The sequence below is a fragment of the Lissotriton helveticus genome, chromosome 10 (assembly GCF_964261635.1).
Source record: "Lissotriton helveticus chromosome 10, aLisHel1.1, whole genome shotgun sequence".
Lineage (NCBI taxonomy): Eukaryota > Metazoa > Chordata > Amphibia > Caudata > Salamandridae > Lissotriton > Lissotriton helveticus.
In genome coordinates, this window is record NC_136071.1 from 715,181,884 (window position 1) to 715,196,597 (window position 14,714).

The 14,714-nt window shown below is 46.9% G+C and overlaps 1 protein-coding gene across 1 annotated transcript in view; it reads left to right on the forward strand.

The window, feature by feature from the left end:
- The window catches only part of NOM1 (nucleolar protein with MIF4G domain 1), a 318,017-nt gene that overhangs the window by 174,640 nt on the left and 128,663 nt on the right, over positions 1 to 14,714 (forward strand). Inside the window, exons 3-4 of the mRNA XM_078663262.1 lie at positions 10,526 to 10,721; positions 13,519 to 13,842. Of these exons, the coding sequence (XP_078519388.1) occupies positions 10,526 to 10,721; positions 13,519 to 13,842 (520 nt within the window). The remainder of the gene's footprint in view (positions 1 to 10,525; positions 10,722 to 13,518; positions 13,843 to 14,714) is intronic.

The following is a 14,714-nucleotide window of genomic DNA, read 5'->3' on the forward strand; positions in this document are numbered from 1 at the left end:
AAATGTAAAAAAAATTTTTGGCCTTGTGCAGGGTCCCTCGGGGACCTCTTCCCCCTAATCTGTTGGGTCTAGTGAGCCACTGTGCATGATATATCCAAGGGTTTTCAGCATTGATTGCTCAAAAACTACTGAACGAATGTACACCATCTCACAAAATGCACTCTTTCTGGACCAAAATCTAGCTTTCTGCCAAATTTGGTGTGAATTGTTCAGGTGTTCGGGCTGTAGCTGTTTCTAAAGTTCCTATGTAAAAATAAATGGTCAAAATGCATTTTTGGCCCCTACTTTATGGATAAGCCTGCAACTTTCCGTGCTCAAACTAGGCAGAAAAGAAAAAATTGGGGGACTTCTGTGAATGTTCTTCTAACGGCTCCAAAGTAATCCGATACTCAAAAAGGCATTTCCTATGGAAACATGCTCCTAATTTATATTCACTGGAAAAAACCAAACGTTACATGGACGTTATAGTTTGGCTCAGATTATACATACGCGAAACCATAGAAATTCAGCAGTTCTGGTTACCTCAGCTATGCACTGCTTTTGACCTCACATTCTTCATCACTCATGACCTGGTCAGTGGCATCACTAATGACATCTCAAATGACATCATTCACAGAACTCACGCACCCATAAAACCTTTTGTACACCCACTCACACACACACACTCACCTATCCATTCACAGACCCATACAACCACTCACACACACTCATCCATAGTCCCTCACTCACCCACTTGCATACCAATGCAGCCACTCACCCACCCATACAACTACTCACAAAGCCAGTCACTCGCCCATGCGGCCGCTCACATTCTCACTCACCCTCAAAGCATCTTGCAGAACAACTCACTCACTCTTACACTCACACCCACTGACTCACCCATACAGCTACTCACACAGACACACTCACCCATAAAGCCACTTACACAGCCACTCACCCCTCTATACAGCCAATCACACACCCAGTCACTCACACACACCAATACAGCCACTCACACAGCAATACAGCCACTCACACAGCAATACAGCCACTCACACAGCAATACAGCCACTCACACAGCAATACAGCCACTCACACAGCAATACAGCCACTCACACACCCATACAACTACTCACACATCCACTTATTAACCCATACAGCCACTCATACACCTACCCACACACAGATAGTCACACAGCACCTCACATGATAGATGTTAGAAATAGTATCCGTGATTAGTAGTACACACAGTATTGTAATATAACTTAAATAGTAGCTTAGTTTATATGTTTAACACTCCTAAACATTTAGAAAACACTCAGTCACTGATTGATGTCATCAGTGATGTCATTTAAATTGTCCTCTGTGATGTCACGAGTGATGTAATATGTGAGGTGCATTGTGGGGGGCGTAAGTTATAGTTAGCTCAGGTCACCTAACTATAACGTCCCTGTAACCTTTGTTATTTTTCTGTGAATTTCTATTTTAAAAAAAATTCTATTTCCTAACTATAACGTCCATGTAACATTGGTGTTTTCAGTGAATTTCGAAGGTTTTTTTAATGATGTTTCCTAATTATATTGTTCTGTCTGTGAGTGGGTGTGTGACTAGCTTTATGGGTCTGTGAGTGGCTATATGGGTCGGTAAGTGGGTGTGTGACTGGCTATATGGTTCTGTGAGTGTGTGTCTATGACTGGCTATATGGGTCTGTGAGTGTTTGCGTTGGTCTGTGAGTGGGTGTGTGGGTGCCTGTATGGGTCACTGGGTGGGTCTGAGAGTGAGTGTCTTTGAGTCTGTGAGTGGATTTGTGAGTCGGTGTGTGAGTGGCTGTGTGGGTTTGTTAGTGCATGTGTGTGTCTTGAGTGCATGTATGGGTGTTGGAGTGTCTCTGAGTTGGTGTGTAAGTAGGTGTGTGAATGTGTGTGTCTGTGAGTGGGTGTGTGAGTGCCTGTGTAGATTTGTGAATGGGTCTGTGAGTGCCTGTGTGGGTCTGTGAGTGGATGTATGGAGCCGTGATTCGGTGTATGAATACCTGCATATATCTGGGAGTGGGTGTGAGAGTGCCTCTGTGGGTATGTAAATGTGTGTGTTAGTGGCTGCATGGGTCTGTAAAGTGTGCCTGTGTGCATCTGTAAGTGTTTGTTTTTTAGGTTTCGCCTCGCCGAAAGGCTGCGCAAGCGAAAAACTTTTGTTTACAAGTATGGGGCTTCGTTCCGCCCCGCCTCTCTGTCCCATTGGCTAGCTCCATAAATGGAGGCTAGACATTGGAACAGAGATGCGTCACTCATTCCCCGAGCAGATTCGTGGGCGTTCCCGCGATTTTTACTCATCCCGCCCATTTTCGTGCGTCATTGCGGCGGTGGGCGGATGTTATATATATTTTTTCGACGCCATGTTTTGATCATTTGCCGGATCAATGTCCAGGTGAGTGCGCCCCCTCCCGCTGTCCGTTTGCCCGTTCCCGGTCCCCCCTCCCGCTGTCCGTGTGCCTGCCCACCCCCCCCCCTCCCGCTGTCCGTGTTCCCCCCTCCCCCCCTCCCGCTGTCTGTGTGCCCACCCGCCCGCCCAAGTCGTTTGGAAATTACCTTTAAAATGCCCAACTACTGTTATTAATAAAAATAAAAAAAACTATTAAGACGCACGCCTCGTTACAGGTCAAGGCGGTACTAAGCTGTGAAGGCTAATGCAGACCAGGCCGCAACCATAAACGTTTCATTTGTGGACGGCGTTGTGCAACTTTCTAAAGGGAGCTGCGCCCCCTTCTTCCTTGTAACGAGGCCCCTACTGTGAAGCTGAAGATACTCGCCCCCCCCTCCCGCTGTCCGTGTGCCTGCCCGCCCCCCCTTCCGCTGTCCGTGTGCCTGCCCGCCCCCCCTTCCGCTGTCCGTGTGCCCGCCCCCCCTCCCGCTGTCTGTGTGCCCGCCCGCCCAAGTCGTTTGGTAATTACCTTTAAAATGCCCAACTACTGTTAATAATAAAAATTAAAAAAACTATTAAGACGCACGCCTCGTTATGCACTTATTTTCATGTCGAGTCAAGGCTATTCTTTTTGTTGGCTTCCAAAGAATGAAATGCTCAGTTGATTCACTTGGATGCAGCCTTTTACCTGTGATGTTTTTTTAAAATCTTGATATGATAGTATTTTAATTGTGTAGTTTGTTGTGTAACTTATGGATGTTTGTCACATCCGAATAAAGTCGTTGACCTGAACTGAAAAAAAAATGCTCAGTTGATTCACATGGATGCAGCCCTTCACCTGGGTGTGGCACAGAGGTTTCTGAATTATTAGCATTAATTTGCTGGTAAGTCTACTCGTCCACAGGTATAAAAGCATGTCTATTGGTGGCTCTTGTAGCTTAGTTTGTTTCAGAAATCTTTCTCCAGTTTTTTAGTCATTGTTATTAGTTTTTAGATTTCAACAATTTAGATCTTGTGCACACAATTCCAATGTTGATGTCTGCAGTGATAGTACGAGGCATATGACCACAGGTTCCCTAAACATGTCCCTTGTAACTATATTTGGTACAGGCCTATACCAAAGTTTGTATACACTACGCTGAGTGAGCTTATTCGTTTATAGCAGTGTAACACATAATTCTCTTTAAACAGTATGCAGTTTCTTTCCAGCAATGGTTTGTTTACTGACGAATTTACAGTGGCATCTCATCATCCCTTTTGGCCTTGAAAGGGTTGCCACTAATTTGCCCCATTAATTGGCTATTGGATACTTTCTCAAACCCCTGTTTTGTTCCCTGTGTAGTGTCATACCTTCACTTAAGACCACCCTTAAACCACTGTCCCTACGTTTGCACCATCTGTCCCGCAACAGGGCCTTCCTATGTAGAGTAACAAACAGTTCTTTGCCAAAGCAGATTTACTTTTAGGAATTTTGATACTGCAATACTTGTTTTTCAGCATTGAAATAATCCCAGTAAACATTACTGAGCGCTAAGAATGGCAGTATGATTTGTTATCTTTGAGGGCTCTCCAGTGACTCTTCACCAGAACTTCCTAAAACTAGGGTATTCCCACATCCTGTCTACGAATGCCGCTTCACATCTCAAACCATCATAGAATGCCCCAGATATATTTTTCCAATCTTAAATGTGGATATATAGTACCTATGGATGAAGTTGAAGTAGACCTATTTGAATGTACTATTGCAGGATACGTTTTGTTGGTCATTTGGGGCCCTCTGCAATTCTTTAAGTTACATACCCTCTTAAGCTTGAGTTTGTTTCGTAAATCCAGTAAAGTTAGTGTGTTTATTTAAAATCATACAAGTTAAATAAAACACAAATGTCAGAATAAGAACACTGTAATAAAAACCCTTAAAATGTGCATTCCCTATGTGGTAACGTATTTTGCAATTGTGAATAGAGAAAAATAGAGAAGTTGTTATTCCGTGTGAAATGAACTATTGTACATTATGAAACCTCTAGTGGTGGATGCACTGCAGAGGTCTGTGTGTAACCAGAGAGCATATAATTTAATCCGGTTGGTGCCGTGTAGAATAGTGACTTGTGTAGGTTTAGTGCTACGAGTTCCCAGTCTGCGACATAAAGCACTGTGAGCCATTAAGCCATTATTTTGAACGTGCATTACACACAGTACAATGGCTGCTACAAAATGTGCAGAAAGGGTTAAGATAAAATGGTGCCTTCAAAATATAGATTTTAGTAAAACCATGACTGTAAGTAATACATTTTTTTTAACATGCCTGTCCTTTCAATATCTCATCAGGAGAAGTTAACTCTATATAATTTCAATTAAAAACACGCACTTCACAGCTCAGTATTAACTCTTTGCACTACCACTCAAACCCAAACTAGAAAGCACTTTCTGATAAAAGTCTATAACCCAATAAAGTGCTCTGGTTAGAGCAATGTACGGCCAGTATTGCAACATGGGTGACCCGGCCTGCCTGTGACCTCTATCACAAGCACATCTGACCCGCAATTATGCACGACAATGGATTCTGAACGGCCACAAGGAGGGTTTAAATTGTACTTATACAGCGCTTACTTTCCCTGACGAGACGTTGAAGCGCTTTACAGCCCATTAATTATAGGGGCTAGTTGTGCATGCTCATTATATGCATTCACACGGTAACTGAAGCTATACCTGCATTTTCCGTCTCCACTGATTATCTTGTAGACCGGTCTTCTCCAAAGAGGAGCTCACGAGCTGCTGGTCGCCCTCGTGCCACCTGTGAGCAGGTCTCCTATGTGCAGGGAGTGCAGAGTGCTAGGGAGTGCAGAGTGACTGCAGAGTGACTAGGGAGTGCAGAGTGACTAGGGAGTGCAGAGTGACTAGGGAGTGCAGAGTGACTAGGGAGTGCAGAGTGACTAGGGAGTGCAGAGTGACTAGGGAGTGCAGAGTGACTAGGGAGTGCAGAGTGACTAGGCAGTGCAGAGTGACTAGGCAGTGCAGAGTGACTAGGGAGTGCAGAGTGACTAGGGAGTGCAGAGTGACTAGGGAGTGCAGAGTGACTAGGGAGTGCAGAGTGACTGCAGAGTGACTGCAGAGTGACTGCAGAGTGACTGCAGAGTGACTGCAGAGTGACTGCAGAGTGACTAGGGAGTGCAGAGTGACTAGGGAGTGCAGAGTGACTAGGGAGTGCAGAGTGACTAGGGAGTGCAGAGTGACTAGGGAGTGCAGAGTGACTAGGGAGTGCAGAGTGACTAGGGAGTGCAGAGTGACTAGGGAGTGCAGAGTGACTAGGGAGTGCAGAGTGACTAGGGAGTGCAGAGTGACTAGGGAGTGCAGAGTGACTAGGGACTGCAGAGTGTTAGGGAGTGCTACGGAGTGCAGAGTGACTGCAGAGTGCTAGGGAGTGCAGAGTGACTGCAGAGTGTTAGGGAGTGCAGAGTGACTGCAGAGTGTTAGGGAGTGCAGAGCGACTGCAGAGTCTAGGGAGTGCTAGGGAGTGCAGAGCGACTGCAGAATGCTAGGGAGTGCTAGGGAGTGCAGAGCGACTGCAGAATGCTAGGGAGTGCTAGGGAGTGCAGAGCGACTGCAGAATGCTAGGGAGTGCTAGGGAGTGCAGAGCGACTGCAGAATGCTAGGGAGTGCTAGGGAGTGCAGAGCGACTGCAGAATGCTAGGGAGTGCTAGGGAGTGCAGAGTGACTAGGGAGTGCAGAGTGACTAGGGAGTGCAGAGTGACTAGGGAGTGCAGAGTGACTAGGGACTGCTAGGGAGTGCAGAGTGCAAGTGCAAGGGAGTGCAGAGTGCAAGGGAGTGCGAGGGAGTGCAGAGTGACTAGGGAGTGCAGAGTGGCTAGGGAGTGCAGAGTGGCTAGGGAGTGCAGAGTGGCTAGGGAGTGCAGAGTGGCTAGGGAGTGCAGAGTGGCTAGGGAGTGCAGAGTGGCTAGGGAGTGCAGAGTGGCTAGGGAGTGCAGAGTGGCTAGGGAGTGCAGAGTGACTAGGGAGTGCTAGGGAGTGCAGAGTGACTGCAGAGATTAAGCTAATGGCAATGTAAATGACAATGCCATTTATTTATCTGCTTTCAAAACCAACACATAAATACAAATGTTGTCATTTACAATGCCAATAGCTCTAATTTTTCCAAAGGCGAAACCATTGCATTGTAAATGCTGGTTATAAAGTGCATCAGAATCTGCAAATTTGTCGCAGATTCACACGGGGCCGCGCTGATCACCGTGACTGATCTGCGGTGCCACGCACGAGGACAAAAACATTGTCAGGCAATTTCTTGCCCAGCATAGGTCCCTCTGAGACTCCTAACTCACCTGTACACAGGTTACCTGTACCTGGACCGCTTTAATCAACTTTGCAAATAGATTTTGAGGCCCTTAGGCCATTTTTCAATACTGAAAATGGTGGCAGCAACCTCACGGTCAGGTTGCTCCCAGCCAATCACTGCATTGGTGTTGGCACGTTGATCCGTATATCCTCCACAGTGGATCCACGGAGGATCCGTGTCTCTAAATATACAATTTTTTAATTGTATTTAATAGTTCCTTAAGTACTTAATGAATTTATACTAAAAACAAAAAGGGTTCTTTCTGGTCCAAGAGCTAGCTTTCTGTCAAATTTGGTGTAAATTCCGTCTAGCGTTTCGGGCTGTAGTTGTGTCTAAAATCCCTTTGGGAAATTGCATGGGCAAGAACGTGTTTTGGTACCACCATTTTTTTTAATCCCCGCTTGCCAAATCACCCCAAAACGTTCCACACAGCAACTCAACTCGGGAGCATACTAGTTTTGAAAATTTCATAGAAAGAGAGAAGAGAAAACAAAAAAGAAAAAAAACTTTTAAGTGTGCCCCCCTTACTGCATCCATTACCCATTATTGGGTGGCACTGGAGAGGCATGTAAAGACCCCTCTGGTGGGATTCCTTTAATTTTATTTTTTTAATGTAAGGCTGCTTGGGAAAGCTCTTCCCACGCAGCCTGATTCATTTTTTTCCCCTGTAATGATAAGTTTGCAGGGCGCGCTGACATCATTGCAGTAAAAACTAAAGTAAAATGAGCTGACTGGCTCATGTTACTTTCACTGAATCAGTGCTCGGCAGCATATACCAGCCCTCCAAGCACTGATAATCATGGGAGATGTATCATTAGAAAGTGGAAATTTTCCCCTTTCCAAAATTACCTCTGATCATTGGACTCGACCCGATGGACCCTGTCCAATGCCGGTGGAGAAGCTTCATCATCATTCCTGATCGCCTGGAGGAGTCCGCGATATAGGTCATAATGTCTTGCCCCTTCCGTGCCCCTAGGGCCCTAATGCGGAGGTTGTTCCTCCTACTCGTGTTTTCCAGTCTTCTTGTTTTATTTGGAGTTCTATGTGTTGTTCTCTAGAGTGGTCATCCTGCACCATAGATCTTCTTGATCCTCCGTCTGTGAGTCCAGGGTATGCTCTAGGTCATCCACTCTGCCCCCGATTTCAACCACATCGTGTTTGAGCTCATGCATATAGGCTTTAAAATCTAATTTGAGGGAGCCTATCTCTGCCTTAACTATATGCAAGAAGTTGGTCATGAAGGCCAGCGCGAGGGGGCTCGCCTCCGGCCTACCCAAGGGTAGATGCCTGCAGGGGTCCGGCGTTCCCACAGCAGCAGAGCCCGTCTTCAGCCCCATGGACTGAACTGTAGCTTTTCTAGTAAGGACCAAAGAGGTCTCCTTTCCAGTCTTGGTACAGGACATATTCCTCCCGGTCTTCACCCCCTCGATACTACAAATTGTGGTGCCCAGGCCCTGTACCGTACTCGCGGCTCAAGGGTGTATCCAAACCCCGGATACCCAAAGAAGGAAGAAGCCCGAACCTCCCCAGTGCACTCTCCCCCCCCGAACTCAATGCCCCAGCCCACACAGGAGTAATCCAGATGTAGCTCGGCGTCACCTCAGTTGGCAGTGCTGAGAGTAAGGCAGGCGAGGGGACCCCCAGTAAGCCCAAAAATCTCAATCCAGCCAGTGCGTGTTAGGCACCCTCGAGGCGAGTCTCAGGGCCGCCTGGTAGGTTGATGGTGTTTCCCCAGTTCACCCCCACAACAGATGAATGTAGGGCCCGCAAGGGCCGTGACCCCAACAGGAGCCCGAGGGGGCCGGGCACTGTTCCCCTCCCACGTCTAATAAGTGGGGAATGAGCTCCCGCTGCCTGATAGTGCTGCCGATTGCCTGCATCCTGCTTTGGGAGGGACACACGTCAGTGGTCTGGTCGGAAGCGCTCCCCTGCTAGGTTCGGGCCCGTGGTATTCAGTGCTGGTGTGAGGAGGCCCAGTAGTGTGAAGGGACAAAAGGCTTCAAGTCTCTGAGTAATGTAGAGGAGGGAGGACCTGGTCCAGGGCGACCACTCAGAGGGACACACGGCTACCTCAGGCTGGAGGCTGGCGCCATTCTCAGCGGGAGCCCCCATGCCCAAGCAGCAGCCTTCTATCCGTTTATAGGGTGGGGGGTGGGGAGTGGGGAAGCACCTGCTGCTCAACAGTGCAGCCGAAAACTGGCCCTGATAAAAGTTCTCAACGGGGCGGGCGCCTGCCCGAGCTCCCACCTTTCCCTGGATCGGCCCTGCCTTAAGGTTTAAGCTGCAAATCCATGTAGAGCGCGGGGGAGCCCCAGACAGAACCAACTCGGGCCTCCCCACGATCTGTCGCCGGTGGGCCCCTATGATTCCAGTGCCCAGGGGGGCGCCGTAGTCCGTGCAGAGAGCCGGGAAGATCTGAGGCCGCTTCTGCTCCACTGCGGTGTTGAGCGTCTAGGCCCAGACACCCATGGGGAAGGAAGCAAGGTAGGCCCTCCGGGTCCGTGCAGGGAGGCAGATGGGGCTCTGGCCCAGCTCGCTCCGGGCTCAGACCGGCCCGCGGGGCTCTGGTAACTGTAGAGGTGGGCACAAATCAATGAGCCGTCAAGGCCGGTTCAGGGATCAGGGCCAACAAAATGGCACCTCTGACCCTGCCTAGGCGGGCTGTCCCCAAGTGCGAGCCAGGCAGTGAGCAGGTGGTCGAGGCCGATTCAGGGCTCACAAGATGGCGCTGCTGGCCCCACTGGGCGGGTCGCCACCTAGCGCTAGCCGGGCGGTGAGCAGGAGAGCCGCGTCCGGCCCCAAGACTTGGGCCAGCACTCAATCCACCAGAGGCAGTCACCAGCAAGTACGTAGGTAGCCCCGGGCCTCCGGGGGGCCAAATTGACCTCTTCGCGCCTGACCCCAAGATAGTGGGTCCGGCTGCTCCCCGTCCCCGGCCACTTATCACACCCCAAGAGGTCTTGGGCACCTGCAGGGCAGGCCAGGTAACAAGGAAAACCAGGTAACAAAAAAAAAAGGAAAGTATTATAGCAGGGTCGGCATCTGATTCCCGTGCAAAGGAATACAATAGGGCTGGCTGCTGGAGAGCGGTGCGACCCCAAGGTGCATCCTACTCCATCAGCATCCTGGCCACCCCCCCCCCCCTATTTGCACACTTTTAAGATATGCTAGGAATTCTCTGTTGTACCCTGTTGCACCAATATTGAAGACTCCTTTGCATCCTTCACTTAGCCAATTAGGATATCGATGTTTCTTTTTTCCATAGGTGTCAATACAGTAAGATGCAGATGGGTTTTGGGCTGCCCAAGAAGTTTCTTTTCTTTTCTTAGCCATCAGATGCTTCTGTTTGTTTTCCACATCACCTAATGCTTATCCTCCTCATGGTTCTAGATAAAGTGTGGTGGTATTTGATGGGAATTAGGTTCAACTGCTTAATGTCACCAATATTCCATTCACGTTATCACATTGCTCTTCACTAATGCCCGATTTTACCGAAGGACTACGAGCAAAGAAACTAAATCTTCATTCAACCAGTACAAGTCAGACTGAAAGCATCCCTTCAGTTAAATCAATCCTGTACATACTCTATACCAGGACGTATTTTAACAGTGTTCAAATCATTTTAAAGATAAACGTCAGACATAAATATTGGGCTGGTCACAAAGAGTTCACCTGAAGCCTTTTCTCATATTATTTTCTAATGCTCTCATGAAGTAGCAAAAGCAATGCCAAAATGATTGTGCTTGTTTGTTTTTCTCCTCTCCTTCTCTGCCATCACAGACTGAGTGAACCAAACATGGCATATGTCAGTGGACAGTTAGAGGAACTTTACATGACTCACAGCAGGAAAGACATGAATGACACACTGACTGACATTCTCTTGGATGCCTGCGTTACTTCTGCCACGATGCCTGACAGGCTGATGATGGAACATGTCCTGCTGATCAGTATTCTGCATCATACGGTTGGGATTGAGGTAATGTGTTCCCAGATGAAGAGTAATTCTGAGCCTCGGTTATAAACAGAAGTAGGAAAAAGGTAATATTTGTAATATACTTTTCGAATATATCATCCTTACCTGCTGTCTAATGTTACACTGAATGGTAGCTTTGAAGTGCCAGTTATAGATTATCTGAATATTCCCTCGACAGCCTGTCTATTTTAATGATTGAAAAACGTATAATTATATTTAGCATGAATGACGTGGGTACACAAAAATACCATCTGCAGGACATACATGGCTGAATTCGGTCACAGAAGTCGTTTTTAAGTCTTGCGTAGCGAACGCAGCGCAGCTGCTTCGCTTGGCGAGACTCTATTGTTGTGGCTTTTCTTAGCGAAGGGAGACAACCCATGTGCGTGCACGGACATCCAATGTGCACGCGCATGGCGTCTCCTATGTGAAGCTGGAATTCCTTTCAGGTCACGTGGTCGTCAGAAGCTCTCCGGTTTTAAACTTGCCTCTCCAGACCACTAGAGGCTGCTCCTGGGCTTTTGTTGTTCCGTCTCTTCACCTATAGAGCACTCCTCTGTGCACTTTCCTCAACGTCTGAGGGAGCAGCAGAATAGCGTTAATGAAAACGAAAAGCGAAATCTTGGAGAAAAAAACCCAGAGGAAGAGGCAGCCTTATTTCTCTTAATTTGTGTGCACTGTACTACCGGGTCTGACACCAGAAAGAACCCGCCCCACAGACCCAAATTCGTGCTTAAGGCTTCAGCTACTGGTCACCCACTCGGGCTGTGGAAGGAGCTGTAATGTGATGCTCAACCTGTCATCTCAGTTTCTCCTTTTCATTATTAAAAAAAGAGAGATGATGTAATGTGATGCTCAGGAGCATAGACCTAGACGCTGCCCGGGTGTCACTTGGCGACCTCCCTCGGCAGGTAATCTCCTCGGGCAGCCTCTCTCCGAAGGTGGGAGGGAACCTGTCGCACTGACAGTGGTCACAGCTGCAAAGAGCGCCTGCAGGAAACCGGGGAGACCAGACTGCTGCGTAGTAAAGTTAGGCTTATTTTACTTAGGTGACAGAGCTACTTACTTTCTCCCTGTGAAGCCGCCCACTTAACGAGGGGCGGGGCATGCAACTGCTAAATGCTGTGGCAGGCGAGACAGTCTCTCGCGCACGTTCAGAGCCAACACAGGCTATGTACAAGAGGCGAGCTGCGACCGTGGCAATCGCGTACATGTAACTTCACAAATTGGTGGTACAAAGTGCCCTTAATGCCTTTCTGTACGGAGAATGCGAACATTAACGTCCGCTGGGCCGCTCTGGACTGTGCAATAAATAAGAAATACACCCACGGTGTTCAAAAGAACTGTTTTTTTCTCCCTACACCTTGCCGATACTGCAATTTCTTGTAGCCATCCTGTGCCGACTGAGTCTGAGCCTGGAGTAGACATTAAATCTTTCTTACTGTAAGCCGGAACAATCAGTTGTTGGTGCGGCTTATTCTCCAGGCTTGTCTCCGCCCCAGCTTCCTGTGCCCACTTACTTTGAAGTGCCGCACTGTGGTCCATTGCTGTCCTCCCCTATCTTTTTTTTTTTTTAATGTTTCTTTTTTTTTCATTTATTTAGTCCTCGTTCTACAAAAACATGCTCTTAATTCAAGAATGTAACCCTGGTGAGACCGATTATTGCAGCCCCGTAAGAGAGGAAGAGAAACCCGGTCTCTTCTCACGCCATCTTGCTGGCTTTTTAAATGTTTTTTTATTTTAAGCATGTTTCTCTCTCACTAGTTACCCCTACGCTCTCTTCTCACTGATGCGCAGTGCATTTAGTTTCTCCACCCCAGCCCCCGCTACTCCAGTGCTCCCTCAACCCTGTTCTTAAATTTTTTTTTCTCCACTTTTTAGAAGGTCTTGGAACCTGCAATTTTCTTCCTTTGTTTCTTCTTCTCTGTAATGTCGCTTCATTAACTTTTTATTTTATAGTTTTGATTCACTGCTCCAAGATTCGCATCTGCACTCTTGGAATGGTATTATTAAAAAAAAAAAAACGGCATGGCTTATTAACACGAGACTCACCATACATAGCTCATGCCGCACAGGTGCACGTGTGATGACACATGTTCACTTATACACCACACTCTTTTGTGTATTTATTTTTTGGCCAGTACTAAATAGCAATAGTTTCTGCCATAGGAAAAGAGCTTTTTGAAGAAGACAATAGAACACCACTTGTTTTTAAAAAAAAGTTTTTAATAAGAGAGATTGATTGGCTTTGCCAGTGCATGTTTCACTTTGTGGATTTATACATGCATGCATTTATACATGGATATAAATTCACCTTAGAGATTTTTTTTTATTTTTGGTCGCGGCAAAACTAGTTAGCAGTCCTTTAGAGCGTGTTAACTATGTGTTCTGGGGTGCTTTTTGGATATACTTGGAACAGTACAATTCCAGAATAAATAAACTATATGCAATTTCTGAATTTATTTGTAATTTCCTCCAAGGAACGAGGACCCCAGTTTTCAGGACCCGGCATAGTGACCGCTTTAGCTGGTGGCACAAGGACACATTCATTTTTGTTAGGCACGGGAGATTAAGTGATTTGCCCAGAATCACAGGATGTTAAGCGTCTTTACCGAGACTCAAATCCGGGTCCCGAGCTTCGACGTCGACCGCTCTTGCCGTAAGGCTACATCCTCTCCCCTGAAAAATGCATAGTGAATGTTGGCGGTACAGTAATAATTGCAGTATATATAATTATTATGTTGTTCTGATATATAATGAGTTCATCTGTGACTAACATATGTAATATTTTTTCTCATAGGTTGGAGCGCACACTTTGGAAGCCTGTGTGAAGAAGTTTGATGAGCTGTACAAAGCTGGTGGCGATGGAAAAGAGTGTGACAACTTGCTTATCTTGGTGGCTCATCTCTATAATTTCCACGTGGTGGAATCGTTGCTTATCTTTGACATTCTGAAAAAGCTCATTGGCACCTTCACTGAAAGAGACATCGAGCTAGCCCTGCTGCTGCTGAAGAATGTGGGCTTTTCCCTGCGGAAAGACGACGCCTTAGCTCTGAAGGAACTGATTGGTGAGGCCCAGAATAAGGCCAACAATGTTGGGAAGATATTTCTCGATCAGTCAAGGGTATGTGGAAGGTTTATGATATACTTGTTGCTCTTTCTTTTTCGTCTTCGTGTTATGTTGTGTTTTATTCTTTAGTATAGCTTTAAGGCTCGTGCTGTTATATGCTTCTAGAATGTTATCTGTACATGCATTCGACTGTATTCTCTTTGGTAATCAGTTACGTCCTACATTGCTTGGCTGTGAGATGTGTTACTGGCTCCGCCTGTGCTCCTATATTCTGACTTCAAATAAACTACTTGAAGAATCTCCACTTGGACTCCTTACTTAACAACTGGCGACGACGAGGGATCTAAACTTTAATCTCCTTATTATTTTTTTACGTATTTTTTTTTTCAAAAAAAAAAAAAAAAAGAAGGAAAACATCTTGGCACACTTCAACCCATACCAAAGGATTCATCAACCTTTTCTACTCTCCCCGCGCCTATGGACCGCTACTTCGCCCTCTCGAGCACAACCACAGATGAACTTTGTAAGGCTGCTTAAGGTAGGCCAAGAAAAATCGTTACCACTTACGATCTTAGACGGCACCCGCTGGCATCTTTTAATTGCCGAACAAAGTTCCACTCGCGCTCCATACTGCGCGACCACTGCTACCTACGCGACTCTCCTACGTCATTACACTCGCAATAACGGAGTGACGGAGGCGCGTAAGGTCACGCTGCGTGAACCTGCGTAGCGGCCATTTTGGGGAATTATTTCAGTGATCGGCGTTTATCTATTTCACACGCTACTTCACGCTGCCTTTCCTTCACAGCGCCGACACGAAACAGGCACATTCATTATTACAAGCGGAGTTATTTATTGTCTATTCTTCACGAGGAGCACAGGTGAGACTGTCGGAACACTTATTTTTACATTTACGTGCAGTATCT